At 36.7% G+C, this 22814-nt stretch overlaps 2 protein-coding genes across 2 annotated transcripts; both read left to right on the top strand.

The window, feature by feature from the left end:
- Positions 1-510: 510 nt before the first annotated feature.
- On the top strand, positions 511-5060 carry LOC140151106 (carbohydrate sulfotransferase 1-like). The gene has a single exon (XM_072173325.1). It carries the CDS (start codon positions 686-688, stop codon positions 1952-1954), a length of 1269 nt encoding a protein of 422 aa, XP_072029426.1. The 5' UTR covers positions 511-685; the 3' UTR covers positions 1955-5060.
- A 1938-nt stretch (positions 5061-6998) lies between these two features.
- Positions 6999-16421, top strand: LOC140149882 (cation-dependent mannose-6-phosphate receptor-like). The gene is made up of 6 exons (XM_072171906.1): positions 6999-7118; positions 9046-9167; positions 10194-10281; positions 12466-12563; positions 12970-13096; positions 15613-16421. The coding sequence occupies exons 1-6, from the start codon at positions 6999-7001 to the stop codon at positions 15670-15672; spliced, it is 615 nt and encodes a 204-aa protein (XP_072028007.1). The 3' UTR covers positions 15673-16421.
- Positions 16422-22814: the final 6393 nt, after the last annotated feature.

Raw genomic sequence — 22814 nt, 5'->3', positions numbered from 1 at the left:
ATGAGGTTAACAGTCACGGTACGAATAAATCAATTCGATTTTAACACCACTGATGGCCACCATATTGCGCCATACAGTTTGTAGAAGGAAAATATACGAAGACGACCTAGTAGTACGCATGAGTGATCATTATAGATTTGAACCAGCTCCAATGTAAAATGTTGTGATTTTTATTTAAAACTTTGTGTATCAGTTCCCGTCGACAAATAGTTACTCAATTTAGTTTTGATAACATCATGAAAAAAAACACCATTTATCCGAATGGTAATGCTTCCACACATCAATTTTTGAACTGATTTTCATGATTTTTGTTATTTAAATATCCCCATTCATTTGTGTATGTGTGATCATGGCGATGCTCGTAATCATCATATTGTTATATTCCGCCTGATTGCGTTATTACAAACATGTGCGAACATATACAATACCAAAAATCGAATCTTTGCTAATTGATACCATACGGTATTATACTATTAATTGAGCATACGTGATTAGCTATTACCGACAGATAGCAACATAATACATTTAGATCATGAAGGGTTGAGATGGAGAGTTCTAATAAGTGGATCTTTCAGCTTTAGCTGGGAGTTCTGAAGAAGAGTGGCTAAGAGTGATGCATATCACAGCTGTACTGAAGAGACTTGCCTGCATGTGCTTGTGAAAAAGTACAAAATACAGGTACAAAATGGTTCGGATAAACCAAGTTCTCAACGCCATAAATTACTTTGGCTATGCTATCATAGCAATGTGGGCTTGCATATTTGTTTTCATGTTTATCAAACATCTAAGAGCTTCCACATTGGAGAATCAAGAGTTGGATAGGCAGGAACTTCAGAATGGGTATGATTCAGCAATTCGACAGCCTAATTTGCAAACTTTACAGGATAATCTACTTAATTCACGAAGCATGGATGATTCTACCGTTGTCATAGTTTTGGCGTATTTCCGGAGTGGCTCAACATTTTTCGGACAAATATTCAACGTAAATCCAAACATGTTTTACATCTTTGAACCATTAGTAGTTTTTGAAATCTTAGCTGATATTGAGAGACGAAGTTCTGCAAAATTGCTCGAACGGATTCTTCGGTGTGAATTTTCTGAACAGTTTTCATCTTCTTATATGAACATGTCAACTTTGGTCCATTATACTAAAAATTTGTCCTCTATTCTCAGATCTAACACTGGTAGGAAATTGCAAAGTCCAGCACGAATATTGAGAAAAATGTGTCTGCGTTACAAAGGTAATATTGCTATGAAAACTGTTTCAGTTACTTTGCACGATATTTTTCAATTTCTCCAGCAAACTCACCATAGTAATCTTAAGATTATTCACCTTGTTAGAGACCCGCGCGGCGTGGCAAACTCACAAAAACTACTCGAAATTCCTGATGATGTGAAAGACGCATTTGACTTATACCTGCTAGGTAGGTTACACGCTAAACCTGACTTGAGTAGTTTAATGGAAATGGCATTGCTGGTCAGAAACTCTCATCTCAGACCTAACGCAGCCATGGCAGAATACAGAGCAACAATAAACGGGTATTGTCATCTTTTACTCCGTGATCTTCAACTTACCATAAACCCACCGTACCTGTTAAAAAATCGATATAAGTTAATCAGATATGAAGATTTTGCTGCTAATCCGCAGGTTCTAACTCATAAGATCTATTCTTTTCTCGAAAAACCCACCCCAGAGTCTGCCATAAGATGGCTGGATATCAATACCAATGTGTCATACAGACAGTCTATGGGTCTTCACAAAAACTCTAAAGAGACAGCGTCAAAATGGCGTCGTTATTTGAATGTTGAGGAAGTGAAGCAAGTACAAGGTGTGTGTGGGACTGTCATGCAGTTACTTGGGTACAAATCTTTTTATACAGAGGAATCTTTGCTAGATTTTTCTGTTCCAGCAACAAGATTGCATTCCCTAGGAGCTGATATTTCAATAACGTAAAGAGCTTAAATGAATCAACAAGAGACAGTATGCTTCGACTATATTTATAAATGCGTTTTTATAAATACGCACGTGACCACCTCCGCGCTACCATAACAGCTTGTAGACAATAAGTCTCGAAGTGACCACATAGCGGGTGGTCTTCCTATACATTTGAATGCAAAGGCTGACCAACATGAGACAAATGTGCAGCAAAATTGTCTACTTTATTTAACTTTGTGATTATCATGATTGTAAACGTTTCAATCATTGAATATTTTTCCGTCGTCAAATACTTTCAAAATGTTGTGGTTGATTACATAATTATTACACAATTCGGAATCCCCCATGTGTAATAATTTTGCTATTCAATTAATATTTGAATTTGATGATATTTATCTACAGAGTTCCTATCCTTTTCTGTATAGTGGTCAATGCATGAGGATTTGGTCACGCCTGCTGGTCTTGGTATGTCGTGCCCATGGGTCACGTGCGTATTTATAAATATAGTCGAAGCATACTGATAGACATTTTGTAATTGAATTTTGTTGGTTAGATCTTAACCTTCCAGAATATGAAGAGACTACGTTTATTCAAATGTACCTTAGAACTCAAAATAAGTAAAATACCCAGGGCAATATTGTAGCTTACTGTTAAAATAATTATTACAATTATTTATATGCAAATATTGAGCTACAATATCTGGACTGGACCAAATTTAAGCATAATCTTATAAATTCGTCAGCAAAGGTTTGGAAAGTTTTTTCAAGCATCTATATCTCAGATTATTTGTGACATGTTCATATCATGTTGCAATCAATGGATAGCTACTTTATTCCCCCTTTAAATGACACCCCATTTGAAACAACCATGAATGTGAATGTACGACGTAGTGGGGTCTTAAACCGAATGTGCCAAAGGGACCATTATTCTGTGCAGCAATCCCATACATATCTCCACAATCTGGGCCCTAATGCAATCCTCCAAGATGACAACGCTCGCCCCTCCAGAGCCAGGGTAGTCAACGACTACCTACAGAATATGGGAGTAGAGAGAATGGGAATGGCCTGCCATCAGCCCAGACCTCAACACGATTGAACACTTGTGAGACCAGCTTGGTCGTGCTGTGCGTGCCAGAGTAGCCAATGCAACCACGCACAGTGACATCGCCCCGATATCTTCATAGTAGAAATCGCCAGTAGGTTGAATCCACAGTAACCTATGACCATTTTATTCGGACCTTATGAGATGCATATTATTAGCGAAGTGACTTGACTAAGGCTACTGTATAGACGGGGTAATTGATTTCTCGCTCTGTGAGCAAGCTTGTATACGACATTGCGGTCAATGGTTATACTCTCTCCACTTGAGTGAGTGCCGCTATGCTGCGCGCTGTAGTCCATATAGGACCAACGCAATATAAAATTGAGAGTTTTGGTCAAATTTTGACTTCAAAGCGCACGGCCAATTTTCAAAGCGCACGCTAACGACTATAATACCTGTTCAACACGTATTTTCAAGTGTATGAGACCACATCTGGTTTCTTGAGAAAAATTCATTTACGGGAGATATTCATCATTTTGTAACCCAGTATCCGAAGATTTTCGTCTGATATCAAAATCGTGCATAGCAATTCACGTGTATGGATCCCGTGTATTCATTTTAATGTCTCTGCTGCACCAAATAATTATTAGCCAGGCGATGTCGGTGTGCCACGTTGAATGACCTGCGAGGAACCCTGGTTGGAGAATGGAATGCTATTTCACAACAACGTGTGAACAGGTTGGTGAGCAGCATGAGGAGGAGGTGCCTGGCTGTTGTGGCTGCATATGTTTTTCCACCCGCTATTGAGGTTCGTGACTTGTGTTGTTTGAGCACAGAATAATGACATGATAGTGTCAATTTGGCACATTCTGTTTGAGACCCCACAACATTCACAAGTCGTGTACTCAGCCGTGAAAAAGGTGATTGTTTCAAATGTGGTGTCATTGTAAAGGGAACGAACGTAGCTATCCATTGATATGAAACACGATATGAACATGTCACAAATAATCTGAGATATGCTTGAAAATCTTTTCAAACTTTTGTTGAAGAGTTTAGCTTGAACAAAATTTACTATCAAATATTGCAACATGCATGACATGGATCCGCACAAATTAATGGGGTATTCTAGTTCATACACACACCCTATGGAAAAACATGACCTTAATCTTCCACACACAGGGAGCCTGAATTTGAACTAAGGGTGATTCCATTTGCAATCTACACCCTCTGTATGGTATAGATTAACGCCATTTTTTGTAGGATGTATAATATAATTGGACAATTGGACTATTCTTGTAATTGGACTATTCAAGTTGATATATACATTGTATATATCGACTATAATAGTCCAGTTGTACAATAATGTACTATCATGTGATAATTTTCCACCTCAATTAGCAGAGCAAAACGTGTCCTAGCAACTCTAATAGAAATGCGCACCGATTATCTCACGCATTACCAACAGGTGATATGAATTGGATAAAACTACCCCAGCTATTGACAAAAGATAGCAATTAATGATTAGTTTTATATTAATTGGTCAAATATTGATATTGTAATATCTGACTTTGAACTTTACATTGGAATGCAGTATTAACATGTTTTATTTTCAAAATTTCATGGAATTCCATGAAGTTAGAATGTATGTATTATTTAGGTATGAATATCGCTATTTAAGCTTCAGCGGATTGCGCAAATCTTTACATATTAAAAACACTAAAGCATTAACCCGAGTATGAAATTTAAAGGAATATTGAAACGAATCAATTGATCGTGAATAATTTTAGCAACCGATAATTTGCAATCTATAAGACGAATCTCTGCTATTTAACCTACCCATGTAATGTATACCTCGATCGCTCGAAGTTCAGCTGGAAGTTCGACGAATAGGATGTTATTCACCGCCACTAAAATGATCTACTAAAGTATATCTCCATAGTCAGTCGTCGCTAGCGATTTAACTATAAACCAACTTCACAATATGTGCCATATAGTTATGTGTATACTTAATAAATAATTGCAGTATTTGTAGTATCATTAACAACAGTGTTGTAATGTATGTGTCAATTAAAAGGCAGTAACATGTCACACACTATGATTTGGTTTATTAAAAGAGTTTTACCTTTAAATTTGTTAGTAATTTTAAGTATCATAACTAAAATAGAATCACAGATATTAACATGTGTACAAGAAACCCAGTGTTCGTGTAGATACACCGATGGCAGCTTGGTGGATCTGGCACCGCTCGGCAAGAAATCAGGAGGACCAAAGTAAGTGAAAATACTTAAACCTAGTATAATACAGGGTGGGTTGAAATTATCTATTTGTTCTGACATCTTGGAACACACTTGGAAGTTAACCTTTTACTGCGATAGAGTGTTGTTGTTTCCTTCGATTCACAGAATTTAGAATTGTGCAAAAAACATGGTTACTTTACTTTAATCAGAAGATATGATCATTTTTAGGTACCTACCCTATTTTATATCAACACATATGGGATGTTCACTGTAGAGGTTGTGATGTAACAGGATTTATTACCATAGACATAGGTGAAAACAATTTTGATTGTATTGCTCTGAACTATATATAAGTTACTGTACTGTGTCTTCGAAAAGAGCTGTATTGTATTCAATCTATGATTGCACACATACACAAAGGTGATGAGTACAGCCTACTTTATAGTGCAGGTCAATACATTCAAAAATTGCTCTCACCTATCGCTATGGTAATTAATCCTGTTACGTCACTACCTATACAGTGAATATCCCATGTGTAAGCATCACAAAAGTTTATATTACTAACCCTAACCCTTATCCCTTTCGCTAACCCTAATCCTAACCGCTAATCCTAATTCCTAACCCTAATCGCTAATCCTAAACCATAACCCGAATCATAACCCCTGAAACTAAACCTCTAGATTTCATGATAATGCTTACATGAAGTTAGTACCCTTTTGCAATGAATATTAACTTATACACTTGTATAATAAGACAGCTTTCGTGTTCTTTTTTAATTCTAAAAATTGACTGCTTCCTCCTTGAAATAAAGTTTTACATAGGCCATGAATGTGTATATACAGGGTGTCCCCAAAAAAAGAGGCCCCTCATTTGCGCCCTCTTTTTCTCCTATTTCTGACAATTTAATCAAATATATTTTGGTATGTAAAAAAACCTCGAGTCGTTAGCTTTAATAAACCAAAACAACTTTATCAATCGGTTCACAACTTTTGAAGATAGCTCTTTTAAAGAAATGTACCCGTTTTTCACTCTGTCCACGGAGAAGGTTTGGCTACTTCAAAGATTGAAAAGGAGTACACATACCATGCATGAATATCAAACATTCCTCAATGATAACTTTATAAAATAACTTTATTTATGAAATGGGCTTTACCAGTTGGTTTATGCGCAATGGATTTTGTTAATAGTGTCATTAATTTGTGGGTAAAATGGATGCAGAATGGGACTTCTTTTGCTTTACTTGCAATTACTTATTTTTTCTTGGTTATTTGTTTTATTATGTATCTTACTTTCTTACTTTGTTGTTTCTTGATTTCTTTTTTTTTTATTTATTTTTTGTCTTTGGTTCTTCTGAACTGAGTTTACTGTGCTGCTCTGCCCTCTACCTGGTTGCCTCCTCCCTGGTCCTCATTGCATCAATTGCGTTGCGTGTCATCCTTTTGCGCCGGATACTTGCGAATGCATTCAGTAATACGTTTGCGAAGATCTTAGATTTTGCCACAAAGGAAAAAAAGTGGTGTGATGTCTGGTGATCGTACAGGCCACTCCATAGCATGAGCCATCCCAACCACTCTGTTTGCTATCCGTGGAAAAACTGGTACTTTTATTCAAGAGGGCATATCTTCAAAAGTTGTGAGCCGATTGAAATAATTGTTTTGGTTTATTAAAGCTAACGATTAAAGGTTTCTTTACATACCAAAATATATTTTATCAACTTTTCAGAAATAGGAGAAAAGAGGGCGCAATGAGTGGCCTCTTTTTGGGGACACCCTGTACATGTAATAATGATTATTATTAACCCTATTAGGTTTGGCTATCAGGAATCTGTAGACGGTAATCCTGAATGGGAATATGCTGCTAATGTTTGCTTTGGATTCAACGATCATGAATGCATAAACCAAGTCGTAAGTATGCATAGTTTTATCCCCTTTTTATGATGAGTAGATTTTATGATATGCCTTTGTGCTTCTGCCATCAATATAAAGGTTTTTAAAAGGAGTTTTTAGTCATTTGCCCTTTTTCGTAACCTAGAGTTAAGAGTTAAGTTCGGTGTTTAATGGCCTATTCCAGTTAAAATCCGGGCTTCCCCTATGGAAGACATAACCTTGATTTCCCACGCAGGGAGTGTAAATTTCAAATGGAGTCACTCATTCAGGTAACCCCATTTGAAATTAACACTCCCTCTGTGGAAGATCAAAATCATGTCTTCAATAGGGGATGTACTGATTTCAACTAGAATAGCGCAATCATCAAAGAGACTTTACAGGGATGCAAATTGTGCGGGAGCGGGGAGCACCGCTCCTAAGAAACGAGAGTCAAAATTGAGGAAATAATGCCTTGTGCAGAAAAAGAGAGAGAGCGGAAAAAAGAGGAAGGGAGAAGAAAAAGAAAGGAGGGGAGAGGGAAAGAGGAAAGAAAAGGAAAGAAGGGGGAAGAAGAAAAGGGGTGAGTGAGGTAGATAACGTAGAGGGAAACATATCTCAGCTAAAGAACAAGTTAATAATCAACAAGTTGACGGCAGTGAGGCAGTGAAGCTATAGTGTAAATCTCAAGACACTGGTTGTGCAAAATTTTGAGGAATTCACATGATTGTTCAAAAAATAAGAGCCTTAAAAGATGAAGGTGTTGTGTTAGAATATGGAAATGGTTGGCAATGGTTGAGGAAATTTACAATTCATCACAAGACTAGGTATTCAATGTAATTCAAGAGGAAAAAGGAAGATGCGTGAATGCAGGTGGAAATGGGCACATATTTCAGGAAATTTACACAACGTGGCAATTTGGAATTTATTGAAAAATTGTAGTCATTAAGGAAATTCAGTGTATCAATACTAAAAAATCAGAAGTGCCAGCGAGGAGAAAACAACCTGGAAAATCTTGAGGAATTAAATTAAAAAAGAAGAAACATAAAGCATTGAACAAGTTGTAAAAGTAAGGAAATTGACCCAAATGCTCCCAATATTTTGGGGAATGGTCCATACAATCATCCCCACCCCCAATGTTGACGCCTGTATGTTGGTTTCTGGCCAAATTAACCTCATATTTGGACATTTTAGCCCCAAAAGTGCAAATGTTTCCACGCTTCGGCGCAAATTTATTCTACTTTTGCACCATATTTTTTCATCAATTTAGCTTAAATATGGCAAAATCTTCGCGCACATTTGTACTATTATAACTTGTTCTGTCGCTAAAAGGTGCTTGATGCATTATACTTCAAGAAATTCCCCCAATGTCAAAAAGAAATCTACGCTGGTCTACACAGAGCTCACTTTACACATGATTTTGCTCACCAAATGCAACCAGCTGAGAAAGATTTCCGAGATGCAGGACAAACTAAGATCAGATGTACGTTCTGACATCAAATTTGGGAAGAAGTTGAAAAGGGTGGCATGAGGAAATGAAGCAATACACTGCAGGGCAGAGCCCCCTGACAAATATGAAAGAGAAATGTGCTCACTCTGACAAAAAATAAAAGAGAAAATCGGGGAGGGGGAAGGGAAACTAAAGGAGAAAGGAGACCGTGTCCCACCAAAATTATGTGCCAAACTAGTGTGAAATACCAAATTTTCGCGCGCACATTGTCCAAAAGAAACCCTAGTTTGAAAGCTCGAAGACTTAACATGAAGAGTCTCTCTGAAAATATACTATGTTACCATTGTCGTCATTCGAAGTGTAGAATAAAGATATTTTATATCTGGTTATGATTGAGGAAATCTTGAGCCTAAAAACATTGCTCCTGAGGAAGAAACCACAATTTGCACCCCTGACTGACTTTACTTCTTTTGTTTGGAGTTGTTTTTTCATTTTCTTATTTTTCATCTCGCACCGTAGATTTGTCAACGTAGTACAGCGGAACCAATTAAATACTTTCCCATCGGCAATGCAGACTCAGCCACATGGAATTCTGCCGGCACTGAAATAACTTACACAGAAACGTATGAAGATGTTCCAAGGTAAGTTAAAGCAACAATTGCGACGTAACACATGTTATTCTTTTGTGCCGATTTGAAAACAACCTGTTTCCCGACAAGTTATTCAAAAGTTGGCGCTTTTGTTTCGGACAAAAGGTTCCGCCATTAAATTGGTAACTGCGCCAACAGTAAATATGCAAATAAGCCCGGAAACGCGTGAGGATCAATAAGAGATTAAAAGGATGTCACGTGTAAGAGCCATACAGCCTACCGAGAAACCCTGACGATTACCCAGATTCGTAGTCAGTCAAGCACGATGAGAGAGAAATACCGTGGAGCGATATATTTGCGAGAGGTACCGGGATCGCTACCCGTATTCTCCACCACTTGTTGTGAATGAAACTTACGAGTTTCATCAACCAGTTAAGAAAGTTTCGCGGGGAATGACTCGCTGAATACAGGAAGAGAAATAGACAGATAACAAGATAATATAACTTCACTATAATCTATTAATCTATATAATTCCGCATATTTAATTCCGAACTACCCAGATTCGTAGTCAGTCAAGCACGATGAGAATCGAATTCGGCGGAGCGATATATTTAAATAATTGATAAATCGAAAAAAAATAGCGCCATAATACTAAATAAAACCGCATTACCGTTTTCTAAAATTTGAGTCACTTTCAGCTATTTTTGGTCTATTCTAAATTGCTTAATGAATACCCAAGCATCCTCAGCGCAATTCATGCTACAGAGTCAAGAAAAAACAAAACAAAACGTGTTATGTACGGGTACGTCACCAACTCTGTTGTTCCGTGAATCGACTATTAATTTGTACTTACGAAAGTAATCTCAAAGTAACAATACACATTCGCTGGGATTATAATCGTAATGCCAAGGTTACACGCTATTATATGTTAAAGGTTCGGATCTAAATCTTGGGATGCAATCTGTGTTATATTTGATACATCTTCAAATCGATTTATTACTTTTTTGCAAGGTACGTACGAACTATCCAACATTTTGTGGCTTGTTTCTTTTAAAATGCCATACGTTTTCTTTACAGAACATCAGTTCTAACTTTGGAATGCGATATAAACGGGAAACAAAATAACCCCACATTGACCCGAGAAGGGGAACAGATGCAAAAATACGTGAGTATAGCACCGTGTACATAAACCCTCTGTCTCGCTATTATTTTGTAGGGCCTAACTAATGTACTCACACTGGCCAAAAGTATTTCAACATCGCCGAAAAATATGACATCGGCAAACTGTGAGTTGAACATTCATGCAATGGGCTATTCCAGAAATTAAAGGCCCCCCCTAAAAGAGACAAGGGATTCCCAAACTTTTTCACCATTTTTTGCTCTGGGAATTCCAAAAAAAATAGTCATTATTTTCACAACCCTAAAGAAAACATGGGAATTCCCAAGAAAAAAACACCTTTTTATTTTAGGCTTGGGAATACCCAAAAGTTTTGGCAAAACTAAAAGAGACACTGGGAATTCATCATTTTATAGTCAAAATGGGAATTCAAATTTTTTTGGGATAAAATTTTGGTCTGGGAATTCCCAAAAATTTATGGTACAAACTTACATGTCTTCTTTAGGGGGTGCCATTAATTTCTGGAATAGCCCAAAATGTCCTGTCGATTTCACAATACGTACTAGATGGCAATGCTCTTTGCATTACATAGGTAAGATGAGGCTAATCAATGGGATGGAAATGTCATATGTGATGACATCATGCCATAGTGACATCGGGCATGCGCCAATTCCGGAGCTAACAATGACGGAATAATGGAAATCCGTTTGAACGCAGAGACGAAGAAACTTTTTCCACAAAATATCTCGATGCCTTTACAGTGATCACCAAATGTATTAGTTAATATGACGTGTTTGGGGCTCTAGCCCCATAATTAGTTAATATGTAAAGTATCGGGAAATTGTTACAGAAGAAAGTTGCACGGAAGTGGTGCTATGTTGACAATGACGTCTTTCAAGGGTTGGCGGACCCAGGAATTTCAAATACAATAATAAGATCATGTGGTTCCTTGAAGTCCCCCATGACCTGAAGGCCCTTTGTGTTCGAAGGCTGATAATCTCTTTCACCCGACACATTCATGACATTCATGAATCGTTCTCCCATCCAGGGCCGTAGCCAGGGGTGCGGGGGGTGCGAGGCACCCCCAAAAAATGCTAAAGGCCCAAAAAGTCCCATTTGCGAGCGTAGCGATCGAACAAAATAGAGGTTTCCAAAAAGGTCCAAATTTTCAAAAAAAAAAAAAAAAAAAAAAGGTCCACTTTTTCAAAATCAGCCCCCCCCCCCCCCCCAAATAAATCCTGGCTACGGGCCTACTCCCATTTGGAGACCATTACAAAGGCATCTGGACATTATGTGGCCTTAAATTTTTCGTTTCTGCATTCAAATGGATTTATATTTCCGTCTTTCCGCCATTGTAAGCACATAAATACGCACACGATGTCACCACAGGTAGGTGACACCTTCCTTCCTATTCATTAGCCTAATCTCACTTATATCAAGCAAAAAACATAGCTGTCTAATATATTACGCATGTGAAATTGACTTAGGGATTCAATCATGTTTCACCGTTGTTCATCACCGATTAACAAAGATGCGTCCGCGTCGTCTGCGTGGTTTACTTCGCGAGGGCAGCTTCGAGCGAAGTAAACCACGCAGACTCGCCGAACGCGAGTTGTTAATCGGTGATGAACAACGGTGAAACATGATTGAATCCTTTCAACAACGAAAACAAGCTAAAGATCGTATAATTCATATGATTATTTCCCTGATTATTTCATGATGAATGTCAGTTAATTAATGACAGTCAGCCTTACAAAAAGATTGGTGATTTCTGTTGATATCAGCAATAAAACTGAATAAAACAGCAATCTTTATCCGATACTTCCAAAATACTGAATTTAACTTGTAACAAGCGTGATACGCACACAGATTCCAGACATGACGAATTTTACGCGCTCACGCGTAACGCGGATTTGCGCTGGCGTTCGCGTATACGCTTACTGCAAAAGTGTTGATTCATCGCGGATTAACAACAGTTGGCTCCTGTACAAAAGTATAGGAAGAGTTGATGAAAAGTTATTAAATGATTGTTCAATTTACAGTTTGCCTAATTCGTCTTAGGCAGCAATGTTATGTTGCAATACTTTTGACCAGTGTGTATAGTTGTGATTGATATTATGTAAGGGTGCTTGGTGGATATTGGTTTGTCCATGTATTGGGTATGAAAAGTAGGAATTGTTTGTCAGACACAATTTATTTTAAAAATAATTTTACTATTTCGATATTTTTCAGCATTTTACGCTAAAAAGTATATGTGCATGCGCTAATGGGTGTAAAAATGGTAACGATGGAAGCGGAAGTCTTAGTGTTGGATCCATTTTGTGTATCATGTAAGTTTTTATTAGGTGTTAGAAATTAGACATTGTTATCCTATAGTATTTTTTGTTATCCTATATAGTATTTTTGTTATCCTATAGTATTTTTTGTTATCCTATAGTATGTTTTTGTTATCCTATAGTATTTTTTGTTATCCTATAGTATTTTTTGTTATCCTATAGTATCTTTTTGTTATCCTATAGTATTTTTTGTTATCCTATAGTATTTTTTGTTATCCTATAGTATTTTTTGTTATCCTATAGTATTTGTATACTTAATACGTCTTTTATTAAATTGCACACGTTGAAAATAGCAATTTCCAAATTTCCATGCAGCAATATCTTTTTCGCCACTATGCCGAATCAGTGTGATACATTATGTAGTCTTTTGAGTGACATGATATAATTCATTCTATTATAGATTTAGTGCATTGGTCGTGATATACTTAATTTCTGGCGTGTTATTTATGAAATTAGCAAGAGGAGCAGAAGGCAAGGAAATCATACCAAACGTTGAATTATGGATGAATTTACCCGGATACATTAAGGTATTTTAAAATTTTTGAGTTGAAACAAATATTAATATCGTTTCAAGAATATGATCGATAGCAAAAGCAAAAAAGGCGAATGGCAATTCTACATAATATGCACGTAGATGTAGTTACCAACTGGGATGCCATCTTAAAAAATCACTTTTTTCATTACACCACAGACTTCTTAAGCAAATTAGTCCTATTTTAGTAACGTTTTAGCTAAGATACGGCGATAATAACGCATTCAAGTATATTATGGCTGATACTGGCAAAATAGCTCCAGCATCACATTCCTGTTGCCAACTGTCAACATTTGACAATAAATTGTTTTAGGCGAATGTTATTTGAAAAGCTGGTCTGGACAAGGTCATCTGATGTAATTAATAGCCCTTCTGGAAGCTGTAGCCTAATGTCCTCCAATTATTGTATCTTCATAATTAATTTCAATGTATTGCAATAATTCAATGTATTGTAATAACACATACTACTGTCTGTTCAATTAGCTTAGATTCTTGAATTTTTAAGATATTTGAAAAAATAAAAAAATGCTGCCAAAGTCATCAAAGAAAAGTGTTAGCACAGCCTTAGACCCAACGTGATTTATACTTTTCAAATTCCCAAGTTCAATTTAAAACACGATTTCTTTTCAATTTTGCCTCATTTTAGGCAGTTACTTGGGTCCACCCAAAGGGTTCGCGACCTTTTTACAAATCGAGTGGGACGGTCCATTCTCAACTTAAGGCATAGACCCTATCCAATATAGCAAAACAACCTGTTCACCAATCTGTCCTGTCATTTCAATAGAGGCCTTGCATGTGACGTATCATCCCGTAAATATGGCGGACTACTCAAATGCATTCAACAAAAGCATGATTGCAATCTACCGTGACAGTTCGTCTCACACACATAACCCTGCACTACGATCAAATAGGTTGATGACAACATTTGATTGAATGGACTGCACTCCGCCATAACTACGGTGAAGGACACCGGTTCAAATCCTTTGTTTGGAGCCAATCGATAAAATGATGCAGGGCCTCTATTGTTATACCGTTCCGGTTATTGGATAGGTTCTATAGGTGATGATGGTCCACCGGTTTTTGTTACACGAAATTATATGGCGCGATTACGTTTTATGCATAACATTATTCTGAGCATTATTTTTTCCTAAACATTTTTTTCCATCTTATTTCAACTGGTTTACAATGTAAATTGAGTTTAATTCAATACCATCATTCCTTCCCAAGAATATCAGCATTCGCTTGACATTTTCAGATACAGTGACTTTTCAAAAATTGCTTTCTGTAACCTGATTATTTTGAATAATATTTTCTTGTACAAAAGTTCTTTTGTTTCCAAATGTCCTTCTCATAGTTTGTATTCAACAAACAAAACGAAATAACTAATTGAAAATAAATGTGTAGTTTTATAATATGCCTACACCTTCTCAGATCCATTCGCAAAATAAATTCGCAAAGTAAATAAATAAATAAATAAATAAATAAATAAATAAATAAATAAATAAATAAATAAATAAATAAATGAACTAAAATAAATAAATAAATAAATAAATAAATAAATAAATAAATAAATAAATAAATAAATAAATAAATAAATAAATAAATAAATACGCAAGGCATGTATTTATATAAGCTGGGTCTATTTTATAAACTTACATGTAGTTCATAAATAATAACGTAATGTTTCAACAGTAGGATTTCAACACAAATCTGAAATAGGCCTACTGACAAATATAGCTATTTTGCTGGACAATTCTTGATGCGGATGGTCGAATAAATACTATCTCAGCGCATTGTGACATATCGTCCGGCGTAGTCTCCACAGCAGCCAGTTTGGTTCCGCTCCCTCCACACAAACAGTCTGCCAATGATCACGAACTGGTCCTTTTTGATTCGCTAACGGTCTTCTGCCGACGTCATCCAGCTTTACGTCAAACAAAGCTTTCAATTGGTCGATCGGCTAGACGGCTACTTTATTATTCATGAGCAAGTTTGACCCGCCATCTCGCCAGCTGACTGAGGTCAATCAAGTTCCCGTATGTACAGCTCTACGGCTACATTCGTGTAGCCAATCAGAAACGGCGTTATAAGTGGCCATTGGCAGACTGTTTGTGTGGAGGGAGCGTAACCAAACTGGCTGCGGAGGAGACTACGTCCGGCGTCCCCATTGCTCTAAATGGATTGATTCAAAAAAGGTTTATGGTACCCGACGTTCTACGGCTTGTTTTGAAAATATCGCGGGAAAAGACCAAAATTGAAAAGAAATGGGGTTTTAAATTGAACTTTAGAATTTGAAAAGTATAAATCACGTTAGGTCTAAGGCTGTGCTAACACTTTTCTTTGATGACTTTGACCGCAATTTTGTATTTTTTCAAATATCTTAAAAATTCAAGAATCTAAGCTAATTGAACAGACAGTAGTACATACCAAAAGCTCAAATAAGTACGTATGTACCTTTCATGCCCTCATGCCGTGTTTCTGATACAAGGTTTTATTCTTTTATTCATCTAGGATGGCTGCTTCTTCTTGATACACGGGTGTAAATCGTCCACCACTTACGAGGCAATTTGATGTGCATAGCTGGTCTCAAGGCCGGATTTACCAGAGAGCACAGGGGGGACCAGGCCCCAGTAGCACCATCTACGGGGGATGTTGAGAGGAATGATGATGACGATGATGATAATAATAATAATAGATAGAATAATAATAATAATAGTTAAAAACTAGGAAGCGTAGGTGGAATAAGTATAATTGGTACTCCCTTTTGCGATAATTGTCCTAATTTTATATGTAATATGCTGCAAACAGGGACACTCACGTGAAAACTTACATTTCAGCTGGGGCCATAAGTTGGGGACCGTCTCCAATTCAAAAGAAAGTTTTAATGGGCTACAAATAAATAGTTTTTAAACACGTCATTATGTTCATTTCCGTCTTTTACACGTAAAAGTTAAAAAGTGTACAAAAGTCATAACAATTCTGGCCAGATGATGGTGGATGCGATATCGGCATTTTTGACGTCGCCATTGGATTAACACATAATCATGAAATCTTCACGAACAATTCTAAATTTTTTATGTGGTGTCAAAGCAAAATTATCTTACTGCAAAACCGTCGGGGTACGACAAAGTACCCCACTATAAGTATTAATTGCTAACCGTGTATTTTGAATGGGGCTGTCAGCCCTGTATCTTCGCCAGCCTCGTACGTCACGTGTTGCGTGTCCTATGCCGCTTGATTCTGGCGATTCACAATACGGTGCGTCATCAGTGGTTGCTCTTGCTAGTCCAATTTGTGACCTTCAGTGTTGACATCGCCGTTCTAGCCACCATTGGATTTTCACGCGAGTGTGATAATAATAATGTTAAAACAGAAGAATTCCGTGTGATCAATAGAAGAAAATGGATTTACTATAACTGTAAATTATAATTTTACTGCGCATTCGCGTGTAACATCATTATATTTACATTTAAACACACAATGACTTAAGGTTCCTGTGTTGTATTCGTATTACGCGGACTTTGAATGTCGACATTTCCCCATGCACTGCGTATTTTGACCTCTCCCCCGCAAACGCTGGAGGCGCATCGTATTATGAATCTACCGAATTATTAACACTCCAGCATGCTTATTCAAAAATGTTTGAATAGTATGACCATCTAGGTTTTACCGTTATTACCGAAAAGATCAAATATTTAGCTCCATTGAATATTTTGACCAAAAAAAATCATAGATTGTGCAATCCAATCTTTATTGAATTATTATATTAAAGCAAACATTTTGACACCTCTTTTGTCAAAATCGAATCATTTTGACATTTTTGGCCCTTATAGAGCCAAAACGTTTACCTTTGAATTTGAGCTTTTTGGAAATAACTCAAGAACAGTAAATCCTAGATCGATCAAATTTGATCCTGTCTAAAGTTTGATGACATTTTCCCGCCCGGTTCAATTCATATCATTAATTTTTGTGTATCCCATGTAATACACCCACCCCAAACGCCCCGTTTGAGAGGTCGGGCTCACACACTATATGTATCTTTGGAAGCTACGTTTAGAGCTGTTTATTTTACATTTATTTCGGTGGTTTTTAATGGCTACTACTTATTTGTCACGGACATGTGTTATTTTATCTCGCAATGTTTCATTTTAAACCTAAAGTCATATTATAACATTTCCATAAGAAATAGAATTGTATTTTTTTGGTAAAAATATTAGTTTTTACTGTCAGATATGTCCCCGTTTAATTTGGGCCAAAACAGACGAGGCAATACAACGAAAATCGCTATTTAATACCAGGGCATATGTCGCCAATGCGAGCCACTCATTCGAACGTGAGTCGTGTCGGTTCTTTTGATATGTCATGACTGCCCGCACGCTATGTACGTACTGTATTATGCACATCGTGTACACGTTCGAATAATATTTCCATCGTAATAATAAACCGTCTTATTAAGACGGTTCATTCAGTTATTCAAAATCTCGGATTTAGACAAAACGACAGCAGTCTTGATTTATGCAGGGTATGTTAGTTTACTAAAGTACATAACAATCGTGTAAAAAACAGAATTTTGAAAAATATTGAGGGCGTCCTCCTCAGCAAATGTTATAATAATTGCTTTAAATGCGTTGTATATACATGGAAAAACACTTTGTACTTTACCATGTTGACAGAAATACAATCATAGTTAGTGTCTGATCTAAATAGTATGATGACAAATATTATTTGATTGAAGAAATTGAACTGTGAACTCAAACATAAACATTAAACAGGTCAAAGCGGTGCATCACAAGGTGTGACGTCACAGTGAATCAACCGTGCACCAAACCTGTACAATAGTTGAAATAACTTTTAAGATATCTGCAAAATGGCATCATGTTATCGTCTGAAATTTGGAATTTGCAATACGTTACCGGATTCAAAATATAAGTCTCAGAGGCGACAGTGGAATGTTAACACACTACTATGGACAGCATTACTGACACTTATATTATTACCAACTGCGTATGCTCAGTGTATAAAAGTTAATAATTGTAGATGCAAACTTCCAGATGGACAACTTATTGATATTTCAAAGATTGGAAACAAAGACGGTACTGAACCTAAGTAAGTAATACACGTTACTTTTTTTTCTAGCAGGGCCAGATGAAAAAGTTACCTCAAGCAAAACAAAGTTTCTGATTGTTGTTACAAAAAGGCACCAACATATTGAAAACTGGAAGTGAAAACTTGATGCATTGAGAAGCTGTGCTAATATTGTTTGTTGAAACAAATCTACCAATTAATCCAGACATGTCATTGGGCTATGGGGAATTCCCAATTTTGCCTTTGGCTTATTAACTCTTTGTCTAATGCAAGGGAATTAAAACGAGTGAAAAACACTAATTTCCTACAGTGACTCAATGATCACTTTATAACATAACACTAGAACTAGGAAGGGTGTGTACCAGACCCCTAAGGTTTTTCATCCGGCGTAAAAAATCGCATGTTTACGCCCAAACGACTTCAGTTAATCATTGTTAATCGTATAAAGATCCATCCTTCGCGCTCGTTGTAAATGTTTTACCCCAGCACCTTACCCAAGCGCGATAGGGCCCATCATCAAAAGTGACCATTAGGGGGGAGGTGGTGGTGAGTCCCACTTTAGGTTTCTACAGTAAAATCCATGATTTTCATGTTGTTTTGTAAAAGAGATATCGACTGTTTACTTGGAAAATCTCCTATTATTATTATTATTATTATTCATACTGCAGTTACTGTCCGTTTTCCTATACACAATACACAGTGCTCTCACCATTGACGCGTGACCTCTACAAATGATGTATGTTGGAAGAATGGGCACTTGACTAGTTAACATCACTGTGTGAAAAATAACCAGCCAATATTTAATTTATTCTCCAAACTTCTAGCAAATATATTTCTCTAACATGACCTAAAATTACAGCTAGGTTAGATGTTCTGAAGGGGTCGCACTTTCGTAGAATATGAGTGAGGGCAAAGCATAGCTAGCTCATAGCTAGCCAACTCCCCGTGTTAATTGAATGGAGATTTGACCGAAAATATTGAGCTATATTGGTAACGGACCGCTCCGTTCTGAAGGATGCCACAAAAAAACGGTACAAGCTACATTTAAATTATTCTATGAAATTCTAGAAAATATAGTTTTGTAACATGTCCTAAATTTTTAGCTAATTTAGGTGTTTGGAGAGGGTCGCACTTTTGTGTTTTAGGAAGGATATGTAAACGACAAATAACACCAACAATATGAAGAAATTATTTCCAAGTCAACAATCATTATGTTGCTCATTTTGAAGAATGCTGGTTAACAAAAAGCAGGGCATTGTCTCATTTCGTGAACAAAGGTGCACATACCATTGTTTCCTTCCGTTTCCTTTATAATCGGTTACCCAACTGAAGCTATAATACCAGCTTTATTGCGATATCGCACATTGAAAACAGACACATGTGCACAACCAGAGAAGATCCGATTTAATCAGTTGAGCTGTTTCAATGAGTGTTATCTTGGTTTAATAGCTTTTAATGGGGTTTAAGTCCTGCAAAGGTCGAGATGAATTCTACTGTAGACATGACTGCATCATGTATTATTATTATTATTATTATTATTATTATTATTATTATTATTATTATTATTATTATAGGTTTCCATACAGCAAACCTGACGATGGGTCCAGTCTATTTTACGAGTATTCCTTTAATGGGTGTTATGGATATTCTGATGCATTCTGCCAAGGTGCTGTGGTAGGTTTTACAAATAACAGTTACCGAATTTATGACAAATCATAAATATTAAGAATGAGTTAAATGCTACTGTACACACTCTTAGAAAGCTTTTCTCAACTACCTCATTTTTCATACACTCTTACTTAAAATTGCCAGTGGTGTATTAAAAGGGCATTTCGTGATCCACAGCCTCATCCCCCACTTTTCTCAAAAAAGTTGAGATTTTTATATCACTGGAATACTCTGGCTACATAATGTTTATGTACAAAATATTTCTTGCACATTAATTCGTTTAGCAAAGATATCTCGAAATTTGAATTTCGTTCTGGTGCACCAGAACGTGGATATGTACTGAAAAATGTCATAAAAAGAGGATACTAGGATCACGAAATACTCCTTTAAAACTGCCAGTGGTGTATTAATTGTGTATAATTGTACGTGTGCGTACTCCGCTTCGGACGAGTTTATTTTTCTTGCGGGTTGATACATTTTTCAACATTTTTTAGATGTTCAACTTTTTTGTTGACAAAATTATAAAAAAAAGCACAAAGCACGGTATTTTTATCTAGTGTATGAAGTAGGTTAATAACATCGTATTACTTATTGTACAATGTTGATGCGTGTTAATGCACTCCCGCTGTGGGGCTCATGAATTAGACGCGTTCTAATGTGTCTAATTCACGAGCACGAGGTATTAAAATATCTCAGTACGCGTGCATTATTTTGAACAATGTCACTCCCGACAAGTAATATTCAGTTATTAACCTATAAATAACAAATAGGGAGGCATTGTGACGTTGAGACATTTCAATGTCTTAGCATCGGCCCTGCATTCAGTAAACACATATCGTTATATCCAGTAATAAATGCACCCTAAAAGGAGTGGTAGTGGTAAGGATTTCCACTCTTTTAAGATAAGGCCCAGAATAGCAATCGCGAGGAAAGCAAACCATTTATTCGTCTAAGATTGAACGTTTTACCCTATGGGGATGGCATTGACAAATTGTGAAATTCTGCAAGCTCATCCCTTAATTTCGGCCAAGTAATAATAAATATTGATTAATGTGATACTACAATGCAAGTATTTACCTCTAAGAACAATTTTCTAATAATAAAAAGTATAAGAAAATGGTACTGAAAAATAATGTTTTTTTTAATGTATACCCTATTGCGTATCAGGCATGCCAAAGGAGGGTAAATTCACAAGATCCGGGGTTTTCCCTTGGAACTCCAGACTCCGCTGACTATAACGGTACCGGGGACTATATCGATGGAGCAGTACTGACCTTTACAGCAGTTGGCCACGACGGACAACAAAGGTATGGTGATATATCTCGTTGTTCTAGTTGCTGCTGTTGCATATTGGTGTGTTTTCGTCATTGCTAATGTTGTTGCTGTTTTTTGTTACTGCTGCTGGCGCTGATTCTTTCCTCGTAATTCTTTCCTCACCAAACAAGTCAAGATTTTAAATTCAAACATTTTCATCCTTTAAGAACAAAGTCGCGAACATCACAGTTACATTGCAAAGTATTTAACAGTTACGTTAATACACTTGAGTAGAGAGAAGCAAGGGAGGTAACAAATTACCTATTAAAGAGAACTACACGTCGGCGTTACGGGAGAATCGCACAAACTCCGATAAAATGATATTATTTTCTTAAAAAGTAAAATATCGCATTTTAAAACATAACGGTTACAATGGAAGCCATAATTAGGGATAATTATTGTATTATTATTTTAGATCTGATACCAATTTAAACATGTGTTGTGATGTCCCAAGCCATTTAGGCACACGTTCTGGGTTTTTTTTATAGATGGCCTCGAATTCTATATTTAGTTCTTGGCGATTGCCAGGAAAAGGTGATATGTTTCTGCTTCCACTTGGAATGCAGATACCTATTGTTGATCTTACTGTCCGTCATGATGCAGTCATGTCTACAGTAGAATTCATCTCGACCTTTGCAGGACTTAAACCCCATTAAAAGCTATTAAACCAAGATAACACTCATTGAAGCAGCTCAACTGATTAAATCAGATCTTCTCTGGTTGTGTACAAGTGTCTGTTTTCAATGTGCGACATCGCAATAAAGCTGGTATTACAGCTTCAGTTGGGTAACCGATTATAAAGGAAACGAAAGGAAACAATGATATGTGTACCATTGTTCACGAAATGACACAAAGACCTGCTTTTTGTTAACCAGCATTCTTCAAAATGAGCAACATAATGATTGTTGACTTAACACAGTTTGGAAATAATTTCTTCATATTTTTGGTGTTATCTGTCGTTTACATATCCTTCATAAAACACAAAAGTGCGACCCTCTCCAAACATCTAAATTAGCTAAAAATTTAGGACATGTTACAAAACTTTATTTTCTAGAACCTATTTAGAATAATTTAAATGTAGCTTTTACCGTTTTGTTGTGGCATCCTTCAGAAGTGAGCGGTCCGATACCGATATTTTCGGTCAAATCTCCATTCAATTAACACGGGGAGTTGGCTAGCTATGCCTTGCCCTCACTCATATTTTACAAAAGTGCGACCATTTCTGAACATCTAACCTAGCTGTAATTTTAGGTCATGTTAGAGAAATATATTTGCTAGAAGTTTTGGAGAATAAATAAAATATTGGCTGGTTATTTTTCACACAGTGATGTTAACTAGGCAAGTGTCCATTCTCCCAACATACATCATTTGTTGAGGTCACACGTCAATGGTGAGAGCACTGTGTATTGTGTATAGGAAAACGGACAGTAACTGCAGTATGTGATTTTAATTTATAAGGCTCAAATAATTTTGACAAAAATGACTTCACGGAAATAAACATCAATCTCCTAATTTGCATATATACGCCATTCCTCCAGCTAGCTCGTCCATATCATTGGTCCCTTATTGGTCTATTATAATATGATGTCTATGCATTCAGTCCATGTAAGTCCTGGGCGCTAACCTGTAGTAGCTTGTAGTCGTGG

Source organism: Amphiura filiformis, chromosome 4 (assembly GCF_039555335.1).
Source record: "Amphiura filiformis chromosome 4, Afil_fr2py, whole genome shotgun sequence".
In the NCBI taxonomy this organism is placed as follows: Eukaryota; Metazoa; Echinodermata; class Ophiuroidea; order Amphilepidida; family Amphiuridae; genus Amphiura; species Amphiura filiformis.
Note: the sequence above shows the minus strand (reverse complement) of the source record. Positions and strands in the feature narration are given on the sequence as shown.